This window comes from Galeopterus variegatus, unplaced genomic scaffold (genome assembly GCF_000696425.1).
Source record: "Galeopterus variegatus unplaced genomic scaffold, G_variegatus-3.0.2 Scaffold2355, whole genome shotgun sequence".
Classification (NCBI taxonomy): Eukaryota; Metazoa; Chordata; class Mammalia; order Dermoptera; family Cynocephalidae; genus Galeopterus; species Galeopterus variegatus.
In genome coordinates, this window is record NW_007728466.1 from 117,155 (window position 1) to 144,704 (window position 27,550).

General features: G+C 45.5%; 1 protein-coding gene across 1 annotated transcript in view; it reads left to right on the forward strand.

Annotated features, from left to right (window-relative positions):
- The first annotated feature begins 897 nt into the window (after positions 1 to 897).
- Positions 898 to 27,550, forward strand: part of FRMPD3 (FERM and PDZ domain containing 3) — a 60,659-nt gene continuing 34,006 nt past the window's right edge. The window contains exons 1-7 of the mRNA XM_008581430.1: positions 898 to 1,045; positions 4,039 to 4,141; positions 7,211 to 7,256; positions 16,921 to 17,025; positions 20,833 to 20,940; positions 23,668 to 23,799; positions 25,259 to 25,378. Coding sequence (XP_008579652.1) covers positions 898 to 1,045; positions 4,039 to 4,141; positions 7,211 to 7,256; positions 16,921 to 17,025; positions 20,833 to 20,940; positions 23,668 to 23,799; positions 25,259 to 25,378 — 762 coding nt within the window. The remainder of the gene's footprint in view (positions 1,046 to 4,038; positions 4,142 to 7,210; positions 7,257 to 16,920; positions 17,026 to 20,832; positions 20,941 to 23,667; positions 23,800 to 25,258; positions 25,379 to 27,550) is intronic.

Here is a 27,550-nt window from a genome sequence, read left to right on the forward strand (position 1 = left end):
CTCATCTCAGGGCTCTTCATTGGATTACTACACTCAGGCCCATCCTTGCCTGCAGTATGCCTCCCCCTGGCCCTTGATGTAGAACCTTTATAAAGCTCTTGTGAAATTCCTAAGCTTCAGTAACTTAAGTTGTGGGCATCAGAAGAGCAATCTGTAACCTCTCCCAGGTGTTAGAGCCGTGGTCTCTCTTCTCCCAGCTTCTCTGGGTTTTCAGTCTGCTGGCAGCCTCAGGACACAGGTCCTTTTCTGGCCCATGGGAGCCATTTTCCAGGTGTCCCATTAACTGAAATAAGTTGGCATTATGTACAGTTGTGTAAGGGAATGGTCCTAAACATTAGCACATGTGTTTATCTATGCCATCTAAATAGTTTATTTTTATATATAACCTAAGAGGTATTAAAGTTTAACATTGCACAAGGACTTTATGAAGAGGCTCCACATTCTGTAACGACTTCACATTCCTTCCTGCTTACTTGCCTGTTTTGTGGTATGTTCCCTCAAGGCTTTGTTTTCTGTTAGGGGGTTAATAGCCACTTCTATGGGTGATACCAGTTAATTTCAGAATGACAGATTTGCATTTAGGCAATTGAACTTCTGGAGTCCCAATATCTTAGAGGAAGGGTCTGACTCTAATTTCAGGCTCTGTGGCACCAGTTTCTTCTATTAGCTCTAGCCAAGAAGTCAAGTGGCTTCTCCTTTCTAGATTCCTCTTTCCCCAATCTGAAATATGAGGCAGTCACCACCTCTGTTGGTTTCAGAGGATGTAGGAAGCTAAGTTGTGAACTCCCAGATGCCATGGCCAGATCCCTAACCGATGTGTTCCTCCCAGCTGGTTCTGAGGCTTAGTTCCTTTTGCATCTTGTTTTGCTCCCATCTTCTCCTTCCCCCAGTCATGTGATGCAGGAAGAGAGCACAAATGATATGGAATGTGAGCAGCTGCCAGCAGAGACACTGCGACAAGTGATCATTCGCCGAGACCCTATATATGGCTTTGGCTTCGTGGCCGGCAGTGAGAGGCCTGTGGTGGTTCGATCAGTGAGGCCAGGTAGGTGTCCCTCAGAGTGTCCCCCTAGCCTTGGCTTCTATCCCTCAACACTTACATATCTCCCCAAAGAGCAGAGCTTTTGTGTACACTGCATTGCTGAGAAATTCATGAAGAGTGGGTGAAGACTTGCTGACCAGTACCTGTGTGAGAGAGCTGGCCTTTTAAGACTGATAGACGAGCCATTAAGGCTACTCAAGACCCTAGACAGAGGCTGCAGTTTATTGTTTAGTAGGGTCTGGGTCTTAATAAAACTTCTGTTTACGTAGAACACTCATAGATGACCATAATGCCTTGGATGAGAAAGTACCTATTCGATTCAATTCAACAAGTATTTATAGATTGCCTACTTTAAGCTCAGCAATGTTGTAGAGAAGTATAAGACACAGGTCCTGTCCTCAAGAACCTAACCATCAGACTCTGGAGACTAGTACACACTCATGAATACCTGAGCCATGGAAGACCAGAGTCAGGATACAGTCCACAGGTGGGATAGGAGGGGAGAGAATGAAATCTCTGAATGCCAGCGTGACAGTAACAGCTACCATTAATTGCACATCTGCTATGCGTTTTACATCGTCTTATTTAATCCTCACGGCCAAGCCTGCAAGGTGAATAAGTAGTATCATTCCCATTTTATGAATGAGGAAATCGAGGCATAGAGGAAGAAAAATGGCTTGACTAGGGTTACTCAGCTAGGAAGCAGCACAGCCAGGGTTTGTAACTTGGCCTGATGCTGCATGGGGGAAGTGGGGCTCAAATGAGACCACGTGGGACAGAACAAGCAGAAGCCCCACACAAATGGTGAATGAAATGGGAAAGGGCTGAAGCACTTTTTTGTTCAAAATCTGTTAGGCATTGATATAAAAGACAGACAGAAAGAAGTGTTATTTCTGACTTGCTGGGCCTGAGGCTTCAGATGTTTACAACAGTTCCTCGCTCAGTCAAGAGGAGCAGCCGGAGTACAAACTGGTCTTGCAGAAATTTGATGAATTTTGCAATCCTCAAAGGAAAAAAAGATTTTTGTAAGCGCTCTCTTCAACTAGAGGGCGCAGAGAGAAAAAAACAAAACAAAACAAAACACAATTTAGTACACGAGTTTGTGACTGACCTCAGGCTCTTGAGTCAGTCATGGAGTTTGGCAATAGGGTGTTGAGCCTCTGATCAGACATCAAATTTATCCTGGGAAAGATAAAATTTACTAATAAACCACCAGCAGTTTCTTCTTGAACTTCAAAGGAGACAGAATTGCAGGGCTGAAGGAAGCCCCCAGGCCTAGAGGAGGTCAGCGACAGAAGGCGTAAGAATGAAACAGAAGGAGTTGGAGAGGTGAAGAGAAGGAAAGCCCCAGGCAAGAGCCATAAAGAGCCACAGGGTGGGCAGACACAGCTCATAACTGATAACTGATAAGAAAAAAGACAAGTATCCTACAGAGGAGCAATTATGGTTGAGCAAGCCAACAAATTGGTAGCAGTAGTAGATTATGTTACCAGTGCCATTAAGGGCCAAGGCTTGTGAAGGAGGTCGAGTTCCATGAGGACCTCTTCTGTTGGAAGGAAGGAAAGGAGGGAGGAAATAAATAGTAGAGTGGCCTCCACCTAAGAGATTTGCATTTTTTTGGCAGAAGTAGCTAGAAGGAATGGAATGAGTTGAAGGAATTGTACCTTGGAGGATATAACAACTACCATTTATTGAATTCTTACTAACATTGATCAACTATTTTAAGTGCTGTGCATTCATCATCTCATTTACCCTCCTGTTCTTATGCTATGCAAGTACTGTTACTTTCCCATTTTACAGATGACGTAAGAGAGACTCAGAGAGATTAAATATCTCCAAGGTCACACAACTAGTGAATTGCAGATTCAGGATAACAGTCCAGATCTGTCTGGCTGTCAAGAGAACACTCTTCACCTCCAAGCTCTCCACTTCTGAAATCACTGTGCTGTCAGGAGAGCCAACCTAGTGGATTTCAGGCCATTGCTGTTCTAGCGGTGAATCCTGCTAGCTGTGCTGGCATAGCCATCCTTAGCACAACACGTTAGGGCTCCATGCTCGAGCCATTGAGTTGTGCTCAAGTGACACATTTGCTGTATACGTTCATGTCTTTGGAATTTGTGCAGCACACTTCTTTGTAGAGAGAGGGAGAATTTGGGATCTGGCCCTTTAAAGTGGACACAAAAAGAGTCAAAGCTGGTTTGACAGTGTGACACATCATTAAACATTTCTTTTGTATTTGAGGCAGGCTGGATCTGACTTCTCATCCTCCCTGGGTCTCTGAAAAGCTTTCCTCCAAGAAGATTTTGGCTAAAAATCAGAGGCAGCACAGCCTCTACCCTCACCCTTCACCCCAGCTGAGAAGATATGGCCCTCAGACAGACCTACTTTCTTAACCTCGTAAGCAGAGATTGGAAGGAGAGAAAGCAAATTTCTAACTGCCCAAGAGTCTGTACCTCATTTCCCTCAATTGTTGGAGAGTAGCATCTCTCAGTGTTTAAAAACAAAAAAATTAAATGCTCCATCCCCCTGTCTCCAGGCAAGTGAATACCTAAATCATTCCAGACCAGTTAGTATGAATCATATTCAAGTAAGAAGATTCTTCGCCCTCCTCTTGTCACCTGTTCCACCTCTAGTAGTCTAAAAGTCATTCCTTGTGCCTAAGCAAATCCCTCCTGTGAATTGGGAATCCATCTTCCTCTTTAGAACCAAATCAGTAAAGCAGTTATTAACCTCTTCTGAGTACGAGGCTTGGCCTTGGGACCTTTAGCTTTCACATCTCTCCTAGCTAAAGGAGGCCCACTCCATTCTTTCTTCATTCCTCGGCCTTCCCTCTGCCATAGGCTGTGGTGGCGGCAGCAGCAGAAAGTTGAACAGCACCCCTATCCTGCCACTCCTCAGCTTGCACCAGGCTCCTTTCAGGCACTGGTGACTTGCCCAGACTTGTGCTTTCCCAACAGTAGCCCTGAGCTCTCATGCCTCTCTCCTCTCCTCTGCAGGAGGCCCCTCTGAGGACAAGCTCCTGGCTGGTGACCAGATTGTGGCTATTAATGAGGAGGACGTGAGTGAAGCCCCCAGGGAGAGGTTCATAGAACTCATCAGGTAACAGGGGCCTCTTGGGCCTTAGAAGGAGCTGAGCAATATCCCCACCCCTCTCCCACCAGTGGCATAGTGATAGCACTGTCCTCCCTGGTCCTGACAGAGGAGCTGTCCCAGGCAGAGAAGTTCTAGCCAGGGTTTCTGGCTACCCAGAACTTCAGGGGCCAACCATTCAGGGTCACCAGGGGCCCTCACATACTCTGGTTTCGCCTTCTCCAGTGATGTGAATAGACACATAGACAAGCCTTCTGCTAGAGTGTCACCTTCACCTCCCTCCACCCAACTAATCTCACTTAAGCCCCTTTGTGAGTTAGCGTGCAGTGGGACAGACCAAGTGACCGATGAAAATAAACAAGCTGTTAAAAGAACACTCTGAGATAAACACAGTGCAAGCAAGACGTTATTCCCCCCAAACCCCCTCTCAAACAAAAACAAACCAGAGAAATACAAGAAGAGGAGAATCAGAATCCCTGGCCAGTGGGTTGAGGAGGGGAACCTGCCATTGTGGATTCTGCCTACAGCGTTTGTGACCCTTTAATGCCCTCCCCAGATGTGTGCAGGTGATAGGGAAAGGAAGTGTCAGGTGACCACCGCCTTCTGTAAATGAGGAGTAATCACAATGTCTTTGTCCATTCCTTATCCCTACATACATTCCACACACACACACACACACACACACACGCCACATACTATACACACACATCACATACCATACACAGCACATACTACACATACACACAGCACATACCACACACAGCACATACCACAGACACACATCACATACCACACACACATCACATACTATACAGACATATACACACTCCCCTATCCTACACTCACACCACATACACATACCCTTGCATAGATTTGTTGCTAAGAAATGAGAGGATAGAGGGGAAAGCCCTAAATTCCATGGGCTAACCTCAGCTTTGGGGATCTTGGCTGTTTCCTTCCAAATGGAACCATGTGTTCTCTCTCTCTCTCTCTCTCTCCCCCTCTCCCCCTCTCCCTCTCCCTCTCCCTCTCTCCCTCCCTCCCTACCTCCCTTCCTCTCTCGCCTTCAGAGGGAGACATAGCATCTGTATGTGGAATAGCATCCTCCTACTAGCTCTGGAAAGGCTTGGAATGTTCCCTCCTGAAGTACAGAGCAGGCCTTCCTTGGCATGCTCTCCCTCCAGCTCAAAACCTTGAAATGTGACTTGTCCCTAATGACCTTCAGTTTGTCTCTTTTCCAAGTTCAGTTGTCCATTGCATTCCCTCACCCTTCGCCCTTCACCCTTTACCCTCTACTGCCACACCAATACAGGGTGAGTTCTTTCAACAGCATCATGGCATGTTGGGTTTCTTTTAGCCTGACCCCTTGGAAGTCACTGCTTTGCTTCTAGTGGATATCTTTGACCCTAGAACAAGGTAGCCCAATTTTGTCAGGGAGTCCAGAGCTCCTTCAGGGATGAAACAGAGCTTACTCTTTTGATAATCTCAGGTGCTAGTGGGTTATTCATTCATTCATTCATTCATTCAATAAATTCTTATTACTGAGTGTCTACTATGTGCCAGGCACTGTTCTAGGTACTGAAGATACAGCAGTGAATAAGACAGACAAAAGTCCCTGGCTCATTGGAGTTTGCACTTTAGTGAAAGGAGATACATCATAAGCAGTAAACATGATAAATAAGTAATTGTACAGTATATTAGAAGTTGATCAATGTTATTGAAGAAAAGAAAGTAGATCCAGGGAAAGAAGATAAGGGTGCTGGGCACAGGGGTGCAGAATGTAACTTTAAACACCATGGCCAGTGTTGGCCTCATGGACAAAGTGACATTCGAAAAAAGACTTGAAGGAGGTGAGGGTGTTGGAGAAGGAGAGAAGAGCGAGTGCAAAGACCCTATGGCAGAAGTTTGTCTGACGTGGTTGAGGACCAGGGGAGAAGCCAGTGTGACTGGAGTCAGGTAAGTAAGGGGAAGAGTTGTAGAAAATGGTTCCAGATTATGGACAGCCTTGTAAGACACTACGAGGACTGTGACTTGTCCTAACTGAAATAGGGATTCATAGCAGGGGCTGGAGCAAACTACATAATCCGACTTACTTTATGTCCCTTCCCTGTTCAAGATAAAGGATTTTTCTTAGTATTTTCCCTTGAACACAAATCCTTACTTCTCCTGATAATTTCCCAGACCCTGGAGCTGATTCAGCCCTGTAGTTTGCCTTGCCAAATATGAGAAAGGTTCAAAGTCTTTGAGCAGGGGGCCTTGGCATTTCTTGTATACCCACAATCAAGGGCATCTTGACTCTACTTTTTGGATGACTTTTTTCTCATAAACATTTGAAAAAGGCCAACAAGGCAGAGTGGAGCTCCTTCAAGGCAAACTATTTCCATTTCTTTTAGTTTTTTTAAGGGATTATGTATTCCTGAGAGGGAATTTTCATACCTCACAGCCTCTTTGATCATTGGCATAATTCTTGTCAGAAGAGTTTCAAATTCTTCATCTTTTGAATATTTGCTATTAGGAGAGTCTTGGCTTCCATCTGTTGCTCCCTGGCTCTCATTTTTTGGTCCCTCAAATTAAAACAAATCTGCTGAGTATGAGTCATGATGACCAAATGACCTCCTTTGGGTTTTTCCTTTGAATTTCTACTCTTGCTTAAATACCAAATTGCCGATAATCATCGCACATGGTTCCCAGGACTCTCTGTGTGCCCTTTGAGTTCCATAACTCAGGCCTTTAGTTTTCTTTGAGAATTTTCTAGTCTACAGATAAAATTGCTTCTAAGGTTTGGGTATTTCTGCAGAGAGAATGTGGGAAGGAATATAAAAAGAAGACCTGAAAAATGACAAACCCAGAGGTAATGGTAATGCTATCTTCGGGTGAGTGTGTGAACCAAGATAGATGGTTTGTGTTGGCCTCTGCAAATGATGGGAGGCAAGGCATCCATGCAGATACTCATATTGCCCTCTGTCCTAATCTGTATACCTGAATGCGGCCCAGGGGATAATTCTGGTGTTGCTTCTTGTACTAGATGAATACCTAGTGCATGATATACTACTCTCCTGTTCCCTCTTTTCTCTGTAGGAGCGCTAAGGAATTCATCGTTCTTACAGTTCAGCACACTCATCAGGTGAGCAAGCCTCTTTGCCATCTGCCCTTCTTCGTGACTGAGAAGAGATTACCCCATAGTGGAAAGCAACAGCAATGGGGCTGGAGGGTGTCAGAGACTAGGGCCAAGATGTTGTGAGTCAAAGATTTAGAGTAAACTCCAAGAATACTTTCTGAACATCATGTCTACTCTCACAAGTCCAAGGCTGAGGATTTTGAAGGGCTGTGCAGTGCTGTGTTCTGTCCTGCACCCTCTGCTTTACCCTCATTTACCTGTCTGGTGTCCAACTCCCATCAAGTCCTGGCAGATGATGGATGCTAATCTTATTCATTCATACAAGTATTTACTAAGTGACCTACAATGTATGAGACACAGTACTGTTTAATATAAAGTAAAAATCTACAGGTCCCTCTCCTCAAGAGTTGGATTCAGAAAGCCCCATGTTCATTACTAGGTTACATCCTTATAGCAATCATAACTCAAATGTGTAAACCCAGGTGCAAAACTTCCATGTCCAAAACTTAGAGCCCTCACTCCACCTTCAGCCTACTTGTTCCTTCCTAGTGTCCCCAGTACTCCCCTGCACCCTAGTACTTATGTCCCACCTTTTACCCACAGCCACAGGAGAGGTCACATCTCTTAGGGGTGAGGGACATGAAATCAGGGGAGGCTTCATGGAGGAGGCTGTACCTGAGCTGGACCTTGAGGGATGGGGCAGAATTTCCCAGGCAGAGAGGGAGGGAAGGATTTTCCAGAGAGACAATTTTTATGTGTAAAACCAGGGAAGGAGCATGAGCTCATAAGTCAGGGGGACAGGGTTCAAATCTCCCTATGGCCCCCAGCCCTCTTCTGTTTCAGTGTGACTTTCAGACACTCACACGTATATACACTCACAATACACTCATATATGCACACACACACGCTCAGACGTATACTCACTCATACACACTCACATACACACACACACATACGTACATATATGCACATACATGCTGACATAATACTCATGCATATATACTCACATACACACCCTCACATATACACACTTGTGTGTACACACTAATATATCCTCACACAATAGACTCAAACTATATACACTCACATGTACATACTCACACTCATACATATTTTCATACATATCACACTCACACACACACACACACACACAATGCTCCTAGGCAGGTAGGCCTTTCTCAGTTACAGTTCTCCTGTCTCTGGGCAGGCAAGTCCTGCCCCTTTGATAGTCCCCTCCTCCCAGCTTACTGTACACATGCAGTTGTCTTATGAGCAGTTAACAATCCCCACCTACGCGGGGCCCTGAGGTGTAGAGCCAGGGGAAGCAGAACCCAGCAGCAACCAGGTAAAGAGCACATGAAAAACACCATTTTCACATGGGTATCCCTCCATAGCCACTGCAGTCACCATGGCTGCGGCAAAAGCGGCTTGTCTCTATAGCAGCAGTCACAGCCACCATGCAGATAACACACCAGACTCTCAACTGCATTGACACAAGGAGGGGCACCAGCGGAGACCCTCCTCCCCCCAAAAAAAGAAGAAGAGGTCCTCTCTCTCCACAAAGCACACTCCAGAGTAATAGAAGAAGCATCTGATTTACGATAATAGGGGACGACTTGATCACACCTGTCTCAGTACTGGACAGATCATCTAGGCAACAAACCAACAGAAAAACAGTTAATCTGTCAGATGAAGAGAACAAATCTATGGTTATTAGAGGGGGCAGGGGGAGGGAGAAGGGGAGAGATTGGGTAAGGGGCATAAAGAATAAGTATGATTTGTAACAATGAATATGCTAATAAATTTTTTAAAATAAAATTTAAATAAATAAATAACCGTCCCCAATCTCCTGTCTTGAAAATGGCCACCAGTTCTCCCCCCAAAACATGTTTGTTGTATAGTTAGAATTTACTATGCTGCTCAGAGACCCATTGTGGGCTACTCAGTTCTCAAATGTCATCTTACAGAAGCCTCCCTTGACTATTCTTTCTAAGATAGCATCTACCTGTCGTTATCTCCTGATACTTCTTGATTTTTCATCAGAGCTGAAATACTATATTTTTTAACTTTTTCTTTTGAAATAATTATGGATTCACAGGAAGTTGCAAAGCTAGTAAAGACATCCCATATGCCCTTTACCATTTCTTCCAGTGGTTACATCTTACATGACTGTAGTGCGATATCAAAACAAGGAAATCAACATTGAAATCATACAATATGTGTGTAAGTCAATGTGAATTTATCACATGTGCGGGTTTATATATCCACCAACACAGTCATGATACTGGACAAGTCTGTCACCAAAAGGATATCTCTTATTGCCCTTTTATAGCCACACCCACTTAACCCCACCTACCCCCATCCCTGTCTATCATTAATCTGTTGTGCATTTCTGTAATTTTATCATTTCAAGAATATTATATAAATGGAATAATATAGTATGAAACCTTTTGAGATTGGCTCTTTTCACTTAGCAGAATGCCCTTGAGATTCATCCAACTTGTTGCATGTATCAATATTTTGTTCCTTTTTATTGCTGAGTAGTACTCTGTGGTATTCCATGGTGTGGATATACCACAGTTTGTCTAATCATCCACCCGTTGAAGGGCATCTGGGTTGTTTTTAGTCCTCAGCTGTTGTGAATAAAGCTACTGTAAACATTTGTGTACAGGTTTGTCGTGAGCATAAGTTTTCATTTCTCTAGGATAAATTCCCAAGAGAGTGATTGCTGGGTCATGTAGTAAGTGCATGTGTAGCTTATTAAGAAACTGCTAGACTATTTTCCAGAGTGGCTGTATCATTCTATGTTCTCATGAAGTATTGTATTTATATATTTGTCTGTCTCCCTCATTAGAACACCAGCTCCGTGAGGGTAGGGACTGAGTTTTGTTACTGCTATATCCCCAGCACCTGGAACAGCAGCATGCACAGAGTAGGCTCTAATATATATTGGTTGAAGGAATGAAGGAAACCCAGCTTCTAGCCATCAAAGCCATCTAAGCTCCTGTCCAAACGTAGCTGCAGAATGAATAGCCTAACACTCTCCCCCCATCTCCATCCCAACTTTCCCATCCCACTGCCTCCAGCACTCCCTTGACCCCCAGTTCTGATGCCTCCACATGTCCCATTCCATGGCTCCTTTGCTGTAACCAGGCTGCTTTCCGTGTTCTCTTGATACATTTTTTAGATCTTACCTATGGAATTTTGCCCTTCTACTATTCCACATCTCTTCTAATACATGTCTATTTCCTTTAATACCTGACTTGATACTCACCTTCCAGACATCTTTGCCTGAGTAATACCAATGAGAGTTTCTAATTTATTCATTAATTCATCAAGCACGTATTGAATATCTACTACTATGGGAACTCTTATAGGCTGGGAATATAGCAGTGCATGGGACAAACATGATTCCTGCCCTCACCGAGCTTACATTCTAGTTCTTGGCCTTGTGCTCTCTAAGCCCTTGGAGCATAGAAGTGGGTGAGCACATACACACGGGGGTGATAGTCCAAACATTTAATGACCTGTACAGTAGGAACCAACCAATCACAATACAAGCCAGTAATAGTCCTGGAGCAGAGTCTTGGAAGCCTCCTAATTGTGCCCTTTAGTTGATCTACATTTGTAAAGAGGTCCCCAAGAGGTCAGGTGACACCCAGGAAGCTTAGGGCAGTGGCTATTTACCAACCAGTGTGAAAGAATCCCTCAGTATTTCACAACCAGTATGGCCATACCAGTGCATCCCGTCTGAATGGCAGCCTTGCATACACATCCACCAGATCTTCATTGTTTGCAGATTCTGTATTTACAAATTTGCCTACTCCCTAAAATTTATTTGTAACTCTCAAAATCAGTACTGGTTTTCCACAGAGCTTCTTGAGGTATAGTGCTTGGCAGATGGTATGTACTCAAACCATATTTGCTGAATTAATTCATTAATTATCTTAGCAATCGACTAATATGTTTTATGCTGTGCCTACTGTGTGCTTAGTGCTAGGGAAAGCCATAGTAATATAAAATGTCATCTCTTCTTGTACAGCCTGTTTGGGGAGATGAACTATGACAGTGTGGATTAATAGGAGTACTATAGGAAATCTAGGAGGAGAATGGAGGAGTTGGGGAAAGATTCAGGACAAAGGCAGAATTTGAACTGGGCTTTAAAGAGAAGGCATTTAGCTGGTCACGAGGGACACTGAGGGCCTTGAAGGGTGGGGATGGGCAGGAGACAGTATGAGATAGATTCAGAAGTGGGAACAAGTCCAGTGTGTGCTGGGAGCTGTGGGCTTCTAGAAGCACCAAGTGCAATGATACTGGAGATACGTAGGGAATGAGGTTAGAGAGTCAAGCGTGGCTTGTGGTTCTTGGAAATCAGAGGGCATGTTCGGAAGGCCCCCTAGTTCCCTTATCAGTGATCTGAGGAAACCAGGATGGCTCTCCATTGTCCTAGGCTCCCCACAGTGGTTGCTATGGGAGTTGATCTTGAGTAGGCTCCGATGTCAAAGCCAACGAGCCAACAGAAAGGCGAATCAGAAAACGGTCAAAGCTTCAGGAACCTGAGCTCCAACCTTTTACAGTTATCAAAGTGGGACTCTATCTTGTGCTAAAATGTTTGGCCATATACCTGACTTTGGTCAATGTATGAGTAATCACAACTCTAAATTCTGTACTAATAGAGTCACCAAATTAAAAAATGGTCAAAGAATCATCAGCTGCAGAATTCAGCCCTGAGGGAGAGGCAGGCGCTCTTTCTATTCCTTATTTCACCTAGCTACTGGCTTCGTATTTGCTTTAAGGAGCTTGCAGTGGCCCCAGAGGTACTTAGCAATTCTAGTCCTGTGTTCCAAGCCAAAATTCATTTTAGCTAGAAAGGGTGCCTGTTGCAAAATGAGACTCCCAGCTGCTTAAAGGAAAGGTAGGGTCAATGAAGAGCTCAGATGTCCTAGCTTTAGGGTCCTCAATTCATCTATGCTTAATGGGTTAGGACATCATCAGTAATATAGATTCCTGGGCTCCACTCTCCCAAAGATTCTGACTTTTTAAGTCTGGTGTGGGCATAGTCATCTGTTTTAACAAGCACTTACCAGTGATTTTTATCATCAGGCAAGTTTCAGAAACAGAGGATTAGTATATGGTAATGAGTTGGTGCAGGGGTCATCAAAGTTTTTCTGTAAAGGGCCATATAGTAAATATTTTAGGCTTTGCAGACCATATGTGGTGACACAAAAGCAGCCTATGTGTTGCAATAAAGCCTTATTTACAAAAACAGGTGGTGGGCATGATTTGGCCACAAAGGCCTGTTATTTGCTGTCCCCCGAAGTATGTTTGTTACCCCTCCCTCCCTGATACCACATTCACCTTTTAACCAGGGCCTTCTCAATTCTCAATATTTTAATTCAAAGGAGTGACCCTAGTATTAAGAACTTCAGGCCCCACAGCTGAGCTTTGAAGATGCTTTGGGACAGGGAAACCTTTGAAAGCCCCCTCATATCGCACTGCAAAACAGGTCTCACCTGTGTCTAAGCATAAATCTAGACATGACTTCGTGACATCTAGCACAGACCAGCTGGCAATGAGTCACTGTCAGCGATCAAGGCTGAAGACCAAGAATAGGATGGAGTCTTAGAGACCAACAGGACAAGGGTCAATGAGGAATGAGGCATAAACAAGCTGAAAATAGTTCTGAAACAGACACCTGGAAATGAGTATAATCCCTGAAAATATTGGCAATTCTACTTCCTCCTTTGTGGTCTTGCTCCTATAAATATCTGAATCTGTTGTTTGTAAAATATTGCTAGGACAGGACCTAGGATTTTTGGCAGGGATGGCAAGGATGCCATCCCCTCCACTGTGGGTGAATACAAAAAAGATATGATACCACTTGGGGTTCTTCTGCATTTGTTTGAACCCATTAAAAAGGACCAAGGTAGAACCAGAACCAGTGGATGAAAGATCAGGAATGGACTTTCAGTTTTAGCCTGCTGTGGGGGAACAGTTACAAATCCAAGGCTTAAGAAATCTGGGTTCTGTTTTGGCTCTGCTACCCAATTATTTTGACACTTTAGGTAAACCATTTCCTCTTCTCAGGCCTCTGTTTCACATGTAGACATGAAGGGGGTGATGGCCCATTCTGATCTCTAGAGATGCCTCGTTCTACACTGTGCCATGGAGGCATCTTATGGCAGATGATTGCAGAGAAGGGAGAGCTGGTGACTGTCAGGTAAAATGAAGATTCCACCTTCCTCATGTTTGTGGTACCTCCATGGCAATTTGGATGACTGGAGATGGAGTCAAGCATCGCTGCCTGAACATAGCTACAGATCTATCTGTCTTGCCCCTTCCCTTTGCTCCTGCCTCAGCCTGCAGTCCCCGCCCTGGATTTGAGCACCAGGCCATGCAACACACAAAAGCATTAATCGACTCCACAAACAATCAATTCTGTAATCACTTTCTGCAACGATCTCCAGCCCCGGATTTCATTGTGCTGTATTGTCTGCTGCTGACAAATTGCTCCCGTGGCTCAGGATGAGAAGTCTAAGGTTCCTTTAGCTTAGTGTTTCTCAATCTTGGTTGCACTTCGAAATCATCTGAAGCTTTAAAAAATACTGATGTCACGCCCCACCCCCGGGAATTCTGATGTAATTGGTCTGGGTTTGGACCGGGGCCCAGGATTTTTAAAAGCTCCTCCAGTGTTTCTACTGTACAGTCAGGACCAGGACGCACTGCTTGTGTGGGACTCAGGTGGAACAGGTAGCTTTTGCAGTCTGCCCTCTGTGAGGAATGAGATTGCTGGCTCTGGCAGAGAACACAGCTGGGACCAAGGCCCAAGATAAGATGAGGACGTTTGTTTCTGGTGTGTCTTTATCTTAGGGCCCTGCCCTCCTGTGGCTGATCTGGTGAATGAATCTTAACTACAGTGTAAATGGCAGATAATAGCTTAATACATTGCCTTCTCAGCTGGCAGGGACCTTCAGGGCCTTAACATAAAGGAACTTCTGATTGTAGGACTCACAGGCTCCATGGTAAGGCCCATAGCGGAGGTGTTTTGAAGTAGCCGCAAGCCTGATTTGCTCCCTAATCCTCCTCATCTCTGTAAATGGCAACACCACTCTTCGAGTTAATTCCTCCCTTTTTCTCACCCCCCACATCCAATCCGCTAACACACCATCTTGGCTCAGTCTTCAGAATGTATCTGAATTTGCTCACTTTTTATCATCTCCATTATTACCATCCTAGCCCAAGCCTCTATCATATTTTCACTGTATTGTTGCAGTTAGAAATGTTGCTGTTAGAAACTCCTAGCTGGTCTCCCTACTCTTGCAGTTGCCCTCCTACACTCAGTTTTCCACACAGCGGCCATCGTTAAAATGCACATCAGATCCTTTATGCCCCAAACCGTCCAGTGGAGCGAAATCCAAAGTTCTTGCCATGGCTCACAAGGCTCTATGTGACCCAGCCCCCAGCTGCCTCCCTGAGCATGTCCCCGCTCACTCCCCCCTGCATCACTCTACTCCAGCCACATTGGGCTTCCTTGCTTTTCCTCATACACCCCAATCCTATGCCCACCTCAGGGCCTGTTCTGTTCTTCCTGCCGGGAAGCCTCTTTCTCCAGATAGCCTCATGGCTGTCTCTCTCTCACTTCCTTCACATCTCTGCTTAACTGTCACCTCCTTGGGGAGGTCTTCCCTGACCATCCTGTCTAAAATAACACTCCACAATCCCACTTGTGGATATATATCCAAAGGAATTGAAATCAGTACTTTGAAGAGATACCGCACTCTCATGTTCATTGTAGCATTATTCACCATAGCCTAGATATGGAATCAGCCTATGTGTCCATCAGTAGGTGAATGGACAAAGAAAATGTGGTATAGAAGGGGTCTTCAAAAAGTTCGTGGAAAATGGAATTAAAAGACAATATGAATCCTTCCATGAACTTTTTGAAGACCCCTCTCATATGCACAATGGAATACTATTCAGCCATAAAAAAGAAGGAAATCTTGTCATTTGCCACAACATGGATGAACCTCGAGGACATTACGCTAAGCGAAATAAGCCAGGCACAGAAAGAAAAATACTGCATGATGTCACATATATGTGGAATCTAAAAACGTCAAACTCATAGAAGCAGACATACCAGCCAGTGACCAAAAAAAGAAATCGTTGAAGCAGACATTAGAATGATGGTGGTTACCAGAGGTTGGAGTGGGGGAGGGACCGGGGAGGTGTTGGTCAGATAGTACAAAGTTGCAGTTAGGATGAATAAGGTTTTGAGATCTGTTTCACGTCATGGTGACTATAGTTAATAATAATGTATATTTTAAAATTGCTAAAATAACACCCCACCACTCCCATCCTCACTCACTAATTCTCTTGCATAGTCCCTTACCCTGCTTTATTGTTCCTCAAAGTCCTATTCAGCACCTAAAAGGTATTTATGTGTCTGTCTGTCCCTGAAGGAATGGACACTCCATGAGGCCAGGGAGTTTTGTCTGTCTTGTTCTCTGCTATGTCCCCCATCACAGTGCTTGGCATGTAGTAGACCCTCCCTAAACTTGTCACATGAGTGAATAAATGCCCCCAAAGACCTGAATATGCCTGTCAGCATGACTTCTTCCTTTCTGGTTGCTGGGCTGTAGGAGCTCAGCAGGGGCCTGGAATCCAAGGAGCACCCAGGAAAGGCTTAGTTTCCAGTGTTTGTTAATCACACTTCCTGCTCAATTTGTGGGAGAGTTGTCAAGAACTAGATAGCCTAGCTGATGTTTTGGGCATTTCTTGCAGAATTGGATCAACAAAGTGGTACAGAGCCTAGAACTAGAGAGCCAGGAGACCTAGGTTAAATCTCTCACATCTCTATTCCCAAATAATGTAGAAACTGGATAAATCATTTTGGAATGCTAGGTCTCCCTTCTCCCACATCTAAAGTAATATTTGTCGTGAGCCTCCTTCTTAGGGGCAGGGCATATCTGTAAGATGAATAAGATCATTTCTGTAAATCCTTTGGGATGCTTTATTCACATGTAATAAAAACCACCACTTAGAGCTAGGAGATAAAGAAGAAAGAAAGACCACAGTGGTGCATTGGATTTGCAGAGAGAGAGAACATACCTAGGGATACAAAGTGGAGTGGGGAAAGGGGGGTGGGGAGGGAAGGAGGGGATAATTAAGGGGATAATTGGGTGGGGAACATGGGGTATAATCACAATTTGTGTAATGGACATGCTGCCAATATGGATCTGGCCATCACATCTTAGGCACACGTGACAATTTGCTTTGTAACCCATGAATATTCATAACCAATAAAACAAAACAAAACATTAAGAAAAATGCCACCACTTAGGTATACTTCACATTAAGAAAACTAAATATATAAAAATTCAATATATATTATTATTAAAGAATCTTTCCAAACTCCCCTAGGCATAGGCCATTAATAATGGGATTCAATTTACCCAAATTCGATTCATGCCCAACTTTTTCAGAACACACCAATCATATAGGAAAGCACATAGCACATTGCCTTGTACCTACTCAGTAATCAGTGCTTATTCATTGACTCCTTTATAGTAAGGCAAAGTGTATCTGTACTGGGACATCTTAACTCTGACGTGACAAAGATCAGGTTTTCCCCAGAGACAGAGAACTCACCAGCCCTCTGTTCTTTTTCCAGTCCCCCAAATCTGCCTTTATCAGTGCTGCGAAGAAGGCCAAGCTGAGATCCAAACCTGTGAAGGTCCGATTTTCTGAGCAGGTGGCAATTGGAGAAACAGATGCAGTAAGTGCATGCAGCCTTGGCTCCCTCTCCTCAGCCCTTGGCCAAAATCAGCCTGGCTGTCTGAGGTCTTGCTCTGGGGCTCCTCATAGAGTGGGAGGATCCTGGGGCTGTCGGTGGCTGGATAGTGAATGAAGAGGAGTGTGTGGCATCCAGAGAGGCCCTGAGCATTGCGGGGAGAAGGAATGTGTATGGATTCCCTCAGAATCTTCCTGGTGCTTAGAGAAATTTCTGTCTCTAGCACAACAGCTTACCATCAGAGCAAGGGCTCCATAGTGGCTACTTGATAGAAGCAGGAAGGAAGTAGTGGTTTTCTCAAGATCCAAGAAACAAGTGGCTAATGAAACTGAGCACTCTTCACATTTAAGTGATCCTTAACATCTTGACTGGAGAAGACTGTGTGGTGATGGGTGAAGCTGCCTAGGGGAAGTGATACCGAAGTTTTTATTAGGCACCTGCTGTGTTCCCAGCACCACAGGGGATGCAAAATAAATACCTGTTCCCTGCCACTGGATAGTTCTCAGTGATGCTGTGGGAACAAGTGGTTCAGATTGAGACAATATAGAATCCACCGCTGGCTGATACCCTTTTGAGGAGCAGGTAATGTTTGACAGCTCATGCCATGCAGCTGCCAATTTGGTGGGTCCTGGCCAGCCCGTAGTCTTTCTCACTGCTTTGTGGAGCTTGTATGTAGTCAGCTGTCTGCTCCAGATGTGCAGATGGGAAGAGGTGGGTGGAAAGCAGAGACATGTGCAGTAAGCAGTCATGGATTCCAGACCAGAGCCCCCCAGGAATCTGTGGAAATTGGTGGTATCCTGGCAGGGGTGGAGGCTGAGGGAGCTGGAACTAACAGGCACATGTGTGCTTTTGCAGGCTCTGGCAGCCTGGGCTGTCAGGGGGCCATTGGCATGTACGTACTGAGGCACAGCTGCAGTTGTTAAAGGAAGATAGCAGGCCCAGACTGAGTAGGGAAATCAGCAGGATGCTAGGCACATCTATAGTTCTTTGAGGCAGAGCCACTCAGAAGAAGAGATAAAAGACACAGGTGTCTTCCATCTCCATTTCTCTGACTCTCATCCCCAAACTCAGCCCATGCCCTTCTCCATCCCTGGATGAGTGAGGCTAGGAGGCCCAGGAGACCATAGGACCCCACTGAGCAAGCAGTCTGAATAATTAGGGGTTGAGATCCGTGTCAATTTTAGCAGAAAAGGTTGAAGAGAAGCTGGGGCTGGTGAGCAGAGATGAAAGGAAGCAGTATGTAGTCTCTGCAGATCAGGGTGAAGCAGGCCCTGAGGTCCGAGTCACTAAGAGGACATTTGTGTCCTGAGCCCCTAAAAACTCAGAGGACATATGGCTTGAATTTGCATCCTGTCCCATCACAATATTGCAGAGTAATCAAGAAGGCCAGGCCATCCAGTGAAGAAATCCCTCCCTCGCCCCCCCTTCCCCTCTCCCCCCCTTCCCCTCTCTCCCCACCCCTTTCCCTTCCTTCCTTACCCTCTCCTCCCCTCCCATCCTGTCCCTCCTCTCTCTTCCCTTTTTCCCCTCCTTTTTTCTCCCCTCTCTTCCTCTCCCACTCTCCCTCCTGCACTCTCTCCTTTCTCGACCATGACTCCCCTCTCCCTACTTCACAGCTGGCCACAGGCAGAATCAAGCCCCAGGCTCCAGTCCAATCTGAATGCAAATGCCCCAGAGTAGCTAGGACCCACCCAGAGTTACTTCTTTTCTCCTGGATAGGCTACCAGGCATAGTATGAGGCTCTTGTCTGGAGAGAGACCGACATCAATCTTCCAACTCCAGCTGTGCTCAGGAAATTACCTGGTGTCACATCAGCACCCCCTGCACTGCCACCGCTGCCAGTGTGGGCCATAGCAGCTGCACTACTGGCCAGGACCTGGGGAGTCCAGACCCAGTGACTGGGCCTGTCCTATTATCCCTTTCCCTTCGTGTTCCAAGGCTTTATTAAGCAGCCAGAGAAAAAATAAATCCTGTGGGCGTTGCTTGCCAACTCTATTTTTAAGCAAAATCAATTAAGTAATTATCTGAGTCCAACCCAGTGTGCTAAATAAAACCTGCCACTGCTGAGTATCATCAGCCTGGGGATCTGGGGCCTCTGGGCTTTGCAGGAGCGAAGCATGTTGGGACCAGGAGAGGACCAGGGAATCACACTTTTCCAGCTTTATATTCCATTGCTTCCCACCTTGGCTTGACCCCAGCCACGCTTGACTCCTGACTCCCCACCACCGCCAACCATACTCCAACCCCAGAGGACTTGCTCGTTCCTTGTTTTCATGCTCTGTCTGTTACAGTCCCTAGATCTGGACTGTTCTCTTCTGGCTTCTCTAATAATCTACACCCACTATCTCCTTCAAAGTCAAAATCCAATTCGTCCTATCTGGGAGACCTTAACCATCTTGTTGGTTTGTTTGGGTTTTATAATATGCGTCTATGCCAGGCCACTATAACTAGGGTGCAAAACTGGATTGAGGTCCTTCCTCTTTTGCTGTATCCCTCATGGGGGCTTAGTATACTGCTAGGCATACAGTAGAGGCTCAATGAATGCCCACCGAATTAAGGAATCTGGCTGTCCATGCAGTTTTTCAGTTCCTGTAGAACTGATGATGTTGGCCCAGGGATATAGGATCCTCCTGATGAATCTAATCATTCAAGTAAGCCCCCACTGCTTGAACAAGCAGCCATTTATTAAGCACCAACTGTGTGCCAGGAACAACTGTTCAGTGTCGGGACTATGAAGATGAATAGGACATGGTTGTTGTGCTCTGAGTTCACTGTTTGATTGTGAAAGAGAAGTATTCTTCAAAAATGTGATAAGAGCACGAAGAGGGGTGTGTATAAATTGCTGTAAGAACACATGGGAAGACTAGGTCTAAGTATCTGATGATATTGGACTGAGACTTTACAGAGTACATATTTGAACGGTGTTTTGAAGGATGAATAGGAGTTTGCCAAGGAGGGAAAAAGGAAGGCAGAGGGAACAGCCTTTATTTAATGAATTTTTTTTGAGAACTTAACATGCCACTCTATAAAGAAACCCCTGGGCCAGGAAAACTTTTGCTAGGGAGTTATCAGAAGCTCAGAAATGGGCCTGGCCAGTGGTTTTCAACCAGGGTCTGTACTGCCCACTCCTAGAGAGCTTTTGGAAATGTTTGAGGGTGTTTTGGGTCATCCTTATAATTTGGTGTACTACTGGCATTTAATGTCTCAGGGTCAGAGATGCTAAGTGTCCTACAGGACGTGGGATGGTCCCTGAATGTTGAATCATCGGAAGTGTGGAGGTATGAAAGAGGCAAGGGTACTGGGAATTTGGAGACACGACTCTGGAGAGGTAGGCAGGGGCCAGGTCAGAAAGGGCCTGGGATGCCATGAGAGAAGGAGAATGGCAGGACGGGGAAGTGATCTTGGCTTGTGAAGGGCCTGGTAGAAAGGGAGGTATCGGGAGATAAGACCAGGTGAGTGAGGTGGGCTCCAGGGAGGACTTCCATCAGCTCTTAAGGGTGTGTGTGGGCCAAGCACTGCTCTAAGCTGTGAAGCTTTGAATCACAGTAGAATGCTGATGCACCATGATGCATGAAGGGTGAACTTTTGATGTATCCCCATGTTTTCTTGGGGAATTTGGTTCTGGTCTCCATGTGACATTATTATTGATCTGCTTTTTTCTGTCTCTTTATCCTCCCACACCTTTGGTTCCCTGGCTCCTTCACCTTCTCTCTCTTCCTTTCCACACCCCTCCTCTGACTTCCTTCCTTCTAAATGATCCCCTTTCCTTGACCTTTCCCTCCCTGTGCACAGAAAATGATGAGGAAAGAAGCTCTCCTCCTTATCCCCAACGTCCTGAAGGTTTTCTTAGAAAATGGGCAGATCAAGTCATTCACGTTTGATGGCCGGACCACTGTTAAGGTACATACAGAGTCTCCTCTCTCACGTCGGCATTGCCCTCTCCAGAGTGCCCACAGCCATTTGTTCCATGTTCCTCTGAGTCTGCATACAGCTGCTTGCTGCTGGAGCAAAATGGCCTTTGGGCTTCCCATGATTGTGAGGACAAGACTGCAAAACCACACAGTCCTCAGAAGAGGGTGGTGGTGGAAATTTGCATGCCCAACTGTGTGCTAGTAATTGTAAAAATGTGTGTATGCACGTGTGGGTACGTGGGTGCACATTTACTTGTGAACTGCTTTGTATTCGTGTTACACAGGGTCCTTCAGGACTCTTAGGAACTAAGGAATGTGAAGATCATTAAACCACTTATAAAGCAAAAGGGATTTATATTGATACAATAACACCTACGCAAGTTTGCACACAGAAATAAGCAAATGCAGTCTCTTGGGAGATTAGCTTAGCCATGCCTTGCTTTTTAAATAACAACTAGATCTTAAGCACTGAACCAAGATTTGAAAAGTCCAGCCACAGCCCCTTCAGCTATTCTTTTCACAGGAATAGCAATTACTGAACTGTGATCCTTAACAGCTTAGCCAGGCATCTAAAAGTCACAGTGATTCTCTTAGTCCTGAGGAGTAGAGGTGATGATGATATGATTAACCCCCAGATTCACTCTGCTCTGGGACAGAAATATCCTTTTCTGCTTCTTCTGGACTCTCTCCAGAAAGAAAATGCCATCCCCAGAATGAATGTTTTAATGCAACCAGTTCTGCCCAAAACTGCTGGGCAGCTCCAGTACCTACCCAGAAAACCTACCTAGGCCCACAGATGTCCTGTGGTTCCCACACTGGGACCAAGACAGCCCTATAAATAAAGAACCCCTGGGCCAAGAAACTTTTGCTAAGACGACTTATCAGGTGCTCAGAACTGGGCCTTGCCAGTAGTTTTCAACCAGGGTTGGTACTGCCCACTCCTAGAGAGCTTTTGGAAATGTCACGGGGTGTTTTGGGTCATCCCAATGATTTGGTGTGCTACTGGCATTCAGTATCTCAGGATCAGAGATGCTAAGTGTTCTGCAGGGAGTGAGACAGTCCCTGATGATGAATTGTCCTGCCCAAAGTGCCAGTAGCACCCTGGTTATAATACCCTGTGCCTCAACCATGTTGATTGAACCAGGAATTTCTTTGGAAAGCTTAGGCCTGGGTGGGTATACTTTAGAGTGCCATGGGGTGGTCTCTTGGCTATCAAAGGTCTCAGGCTATGGGAGGCATTGAAATAGAACTAGGCCACCCAGGGGGTGTCAAAATATCCCTCATCCAGATGTGGCTGTCTCTTTGTGTTGTCAGAATTCTCCTTGGAGTTTACTCATGGGTTGGTATGAGTAGATTCTGTCTCCACACTGGAGCATTTACTGCCCTCTCTTTTCCCTGGGAAGCTTCACACAGGTTCTCCCACCTCATGTCTTCAGCACCCTTGTGGCTTCTAGATAGCCCCAGCCTTCCAGGACAGCAGTGTTCCCCTTGCTCATGATCTCAGTCTGACTTCGGGAAGGGTGCACTGGCTAGTGATTGAAACTTTGACAGGCTGCCAAGCCACTTGTCCCAGAGAGGTACCTGAGTGAATTGACAGCCTGGCACAGGGGCCGTTACACTTGTAACACCAGTTGGCAATCACCAGCTTGGCCGTCCACAATCCCAGCGCAGCCGAACTGCAAAGAAAATCTCATCTGTCCCTGACAGAGCTCCAGCAACACTGGCGCCTTTGTGACTACTCGAATAAAACAAAGAGATGCTCTCAAGTACCCACTGATTTCCAGCCTGACATTTGAAAAGCTGAACGTCTTTCAGTGTTCACTGAGGGGCTTGTTTGGCAGCCCTGGCTGTAAGGGAGAGTCACATTCCCAAGCCTGCTTCCTTCTGGCCTTTGGGATCTTAGAGATGCTGATTCTGTGAACACACACACACCAGAGACCAGTGTATAAGCTGAAGTCACAGCAAATAGATGGCAGAAGTCTCAAAACTGACATTTGGACAACCCCCACCGATATGTTTCCAGACACCCTTCCATTAAAAGTAGGGCAGCAGAGCAGACGCAGCCCAGAAGTAGTCAGATTTATGACTGTACACAAGATGCGTGACATAGTTCCTCTGCACAGACACATTTTTCAAGTTGCTAAATTGATTGTCTATAAAAGCCAGCTACAGTCAAAAATGAACATTTTTCCAGTAATTCAAGTCATTTGATTTAGCTTATGAATCTGGAAGTAGCATACTTTTTAATCATATAAATATGGCCTTTGCTTTTGTTAATTCTTAGGTAGACAGTTGACACAAATCTGAGTGGACATTCAGACTGATGAGAGACATGAGGAAAGAACCAGCATAGTGCCTGGCACTTAGCAAGTGCTCGGGAAAGAATCTGCTGAATGGCAGGAGCGAGGGAGGAAGGGCGGGACACAACCTTCTTTTGCCATATGTCTGGCCAGGCAAAATTCAGAAACACCTACCTTCACCCCCGCACCTTTGGTGTTTCCTCAGGGCCCAGGCCTCTGAGCAGCACTCACGGGCCACTTTAGTCATCTTGGAGCACAGTGCCTGGGCTACCATAAAGGCCGGTGTCTTGGCCCTCTCCCCAGGATTATCTTTCTTGGTGTTCAGTGCCCCCCTCCCCCGCCCCCCCATGTTTGGTGCTTAGAATAACTTAGAGCCGAAACAGATCTTCCTCTCAAGGCTCTTTTTCCTTTCACAGGATGTGATGGTGACATTACAGGACCGTCTTTCCCTGAGGTACATTGAGCACTTTGCTCTTGTCCTTGAATATGCCGGGCCAGAACAGAATCACAAGTTTCTGCTTCTCCAGGACAAGCAGCCCCTGGCTTATGTAAGTAACTCCTTTATCTTGGCTTGATAGCTTTGCATGTGGCCTTTACTAGAAAAGAGGACCCAAGGCACTCCCTGTCTGGAAAATTCATAATGATTTGCTCAGCCAGCTCCCAGCAGTCACAGTTCTCACCCAAGGTCAGTACTACCCACCTCCAGAAGGCTTTTGGCACTGCTCTTTGTGACCTAAGAAGGGTGTGAAGATCATTACTCTTGGTCTCTAGTGGGGAGAGCGTGGGGTGGTGAGTCACTGCATGGCACCCGGAATGCTGAATTGAAGGGCAGTGGTGAGTCTCCTGTCTCCTAGAAACCCTACCTGCTAGACTTTTCTGCCTTCTGAGAGGAAACTTAGCCTTCTGGATGAAGGCTGTAATATGGTAGGTTCAGGGAATGGAATCTAGTGAGAGTAGGGCAAGTGAGAGTGAGGAATGGGGCTGAGTATAGGTAGCATGTCTATACTCAAGGGCCAAGAATAGGCAGCATGTCACCCCACATGACCTCCCAAGGTAGAGTAGGGAAAAGTGTCTGATATTCCTAGCCCTTGCCATATGGAAGAAGGCTGGGGAAATCCATGATTACTGTATAGCATTTCACCAACACTGAAACACCAAGAAGTGTCAGAGAGACAACCAGGGCCAGTCAGTATTCCCAGGTAGGGTGGGAAAGAGTTAGAGAGGAACAGTTGGGAAGAAATACCTTTTCTGAGCCTACATGGAAGCTGAACAAAAACCAAAATCAAGCACAAAAACAACAAAGAAAGAATTTTTGCAAAGAAAGAATCTTCTAGTTCAGCTCTCAGCCAAATGCAATCCAGAGACTCACAGGAGGGAAGGAAGGGCTCTGGGTGTTCTGCCTGAGGGAGGCCTAAGTGCCCCACCCCCCAACCCCCAAGCTGCCCTTTGAATCCAATTGGTCTCTTGTTCCAAATGGGATTTTAAATTTTTTTTATTATGAGAAATTTAAAACATACACAAAGTAGAGGGAATATAGTATAATGAACCTGATTACCCATCCCCAGCTTCAGTTACCAATATATTGCCGACTTGTTTCATCTGTACCATAAAATGGGATTTTCAGTCTTTGATTTGGCTTCTAATCAGCAACTTACTCTGTTTAAGGCTAAGCTCCCCTGCCCCATAGCAAGAAAAGAGTCTGAGAAGTTCCCAGGAGTCCTCTCTTCCTGCCTAGTGTCTTGGGCCTTAGACCCAATTGTTGATAAAGGTCATGTTCTGGAAAAGTGATTTTAAAATTCCAGTTACTTTGGGTCAGAAGGGCAGAAAAGACCTGGCTCCTCATCATTTTCCTCTAAGGTTGATTGGAATCACCAAGTGGGAGAGTGGGAAACAACAGTCTAGCTCTGCCCCAAGCCCCATCTTAAGGAACCACTGAGCTGACTACCCTCCACCCCAGCCATTGATTTCAGACATCTTTTCCCCTCACCTCTCATCTCTGGGATTCAGGTGGTGCAGCGGACACACTATCATGGAATGAAATGCCTCTTCCGAATAAGCTTTTTTCCCAAAGACCCTGTGGAGCTGCTGCGTCGGGATCCTGCTGCTTTCGAGTATCTATACATCCAGGTAGAGTCTGGCTTGGGGATACATAGACAGACAGACCAATGGACAAACAGGCAGGGCAGGCTGTCCTGTCATGACAATGAAGTTGTGATGTATGTTTTTCCAATTCCAGGTAGCTCTGAAGGCCCTTTTCTTTTCTGCTGCCATTGTAGGCCATGGCCAAAGCAGTAGGTCTGGTGACCTGTGCTGACTGTGGCTGAGCTGAGATCTACACAGATCTCATCAGTTTTCAAGAACAAGCAACCCCAGTAACTCTGGCACCCTCACAGGATCCCAAGGTCTCGCTAGCCCATTTGGGTTTTAGGAGGTCCCAACCCCTAATACCTAGCTCCAGTAGGGAGATGATTCCCAATTCAGTTCCTCCGGAAATATTTACTGAGCACTTACCCCGGGCCAGGCCCTATGCTGGGTGCTGGCAATCAGAGGTGAACAAAGAACTGTCCCAAGTCACTAAAGCTCATATGTGCACAAATACATATGACAGTGGCAGGGTGCAGTGTCAATGAGGGCACCCAGGAAGCAGTTTGCCAACTCTTCGTGGGAAAGTGACAGTGAAGGCTTCACAGAGGAAATGATACACACAAGCGCTAAGCCTTGAAGGATGAGTGGAAGTTTGCTGTGTAGAGAGATGGACTGGAGGGGACATATTCTAAACAAAGGGTCTTGCATTTACAAAGCCTTGGTGGCATGAAACAGCATAGCATGATGAGAGAACTGCAAGTGATTTATTAGAGCTGGAGTATGGGATATGAGGTAAGGAACAGTAGGAAATGAAGTTAGAGAGACAGGAAGCAGGTGATAAGAGGCTTTTACTAGGCCTTAGCATGAACAGGCTTTATGATTGAAGCCGGGAAGTGGTTCTGAGTGGTCCCTGGACCAGTAGCAGCAGCATCAACTGGGAAGTTGTTAGAGATGCAAATTCTTGGGTCCCAGCCCAGTCCTACTGAATCAGAAACTCTGGAGTTAGAGCCCAGCACTATGCATTTTAACAAGCCCTCCAGGGGATTCTGCTGCCCGAAGGACTATGAGAACCAGTGCTTTAGGACAGTGGTTCTTAACCCTAGCTACACACTAGAATTATCTGGGAAGCTCTGGAAAAAAAAATGCTGTGCCCCACCCAAGACTGATTAAATTAAAATCTGTGGAGTGGGGTCCAAACATTGGTAGTTTTTAAAATTTTTCAGGTGATTCTAATTTGCAGCCAAGGTAAAGAAATTCTGCTGGAGGGTAGGAGCACAGAAATGATGAAAGGAGAAAAGTAGCCTGGTCAGGTGATCAATTTTCAAAAGATCACACTCAGTGCCAAGGAGGTACACCAGCTAGGGAGCTATGGCAGTTATCCAGAGGAGAAATGATGAGGACTAGAACCAGGGCCATGATGGGGTGGGGTGGTGGGGAGGTGGAGGAGTCAAGAGAGATTTAAAAGGTAAAATCGACAGGCTTTGACTTGAGTGTCTGGTAGAAGTGGTATCATTCTTCAAGTTACGGAAAACAGACAGTAGAATAAATTTGGAGGAAAGATTTTGGGTGTGTTGACTTTTAGGTGTCCATAGGACATACTCAGAACTTGATGAGAGAAAAAAACTCAGACTTCATCTGTCTCTGATGGTGATACCTGGGGATGTACTGTGAGACATTGTGGTTGTCCTTTTTGCCCCTTCTCAAACAGCCTCAGGTTCCTTTACCAATCCTCTAGCGGGCAATGAATTGTGGTTGCCCTATGAATTTTATAAGTATAGTTCTCATTTTGTTTGTCCTAAATTTCTCCATTCAAGCTTCCAGGTTGGTTCTAATATTTTGGAAATTGGTGACAAGATCATGTCCACCGTATCTCTCCCCTTCATGATGATCTAGACTTCAGCTATACTCCTTCCTTTTTATATTTAACAGCTTTATTGGTCTAATTAACACACAACAAACTGCACATGTATAAAGTACACAATATGATCAGTTTTGACATATGTTAATATTCATGAAACCATCACCAGAATCAAAATATTGAACATATCGGGGCCAGCCCACGGCTCACTCAGGAGAGTGTGGTGCTGATAACACCAAGGCCCCAGGTTCGGATCCCATATAGGGATGGCCGGTTTGCTCACTGGGTGAGCGTGGTGCTGACAACACCAAGTCAAGGGTTAAGATCCCCTTACCGGTCATCTTTAAAAAAAAAAA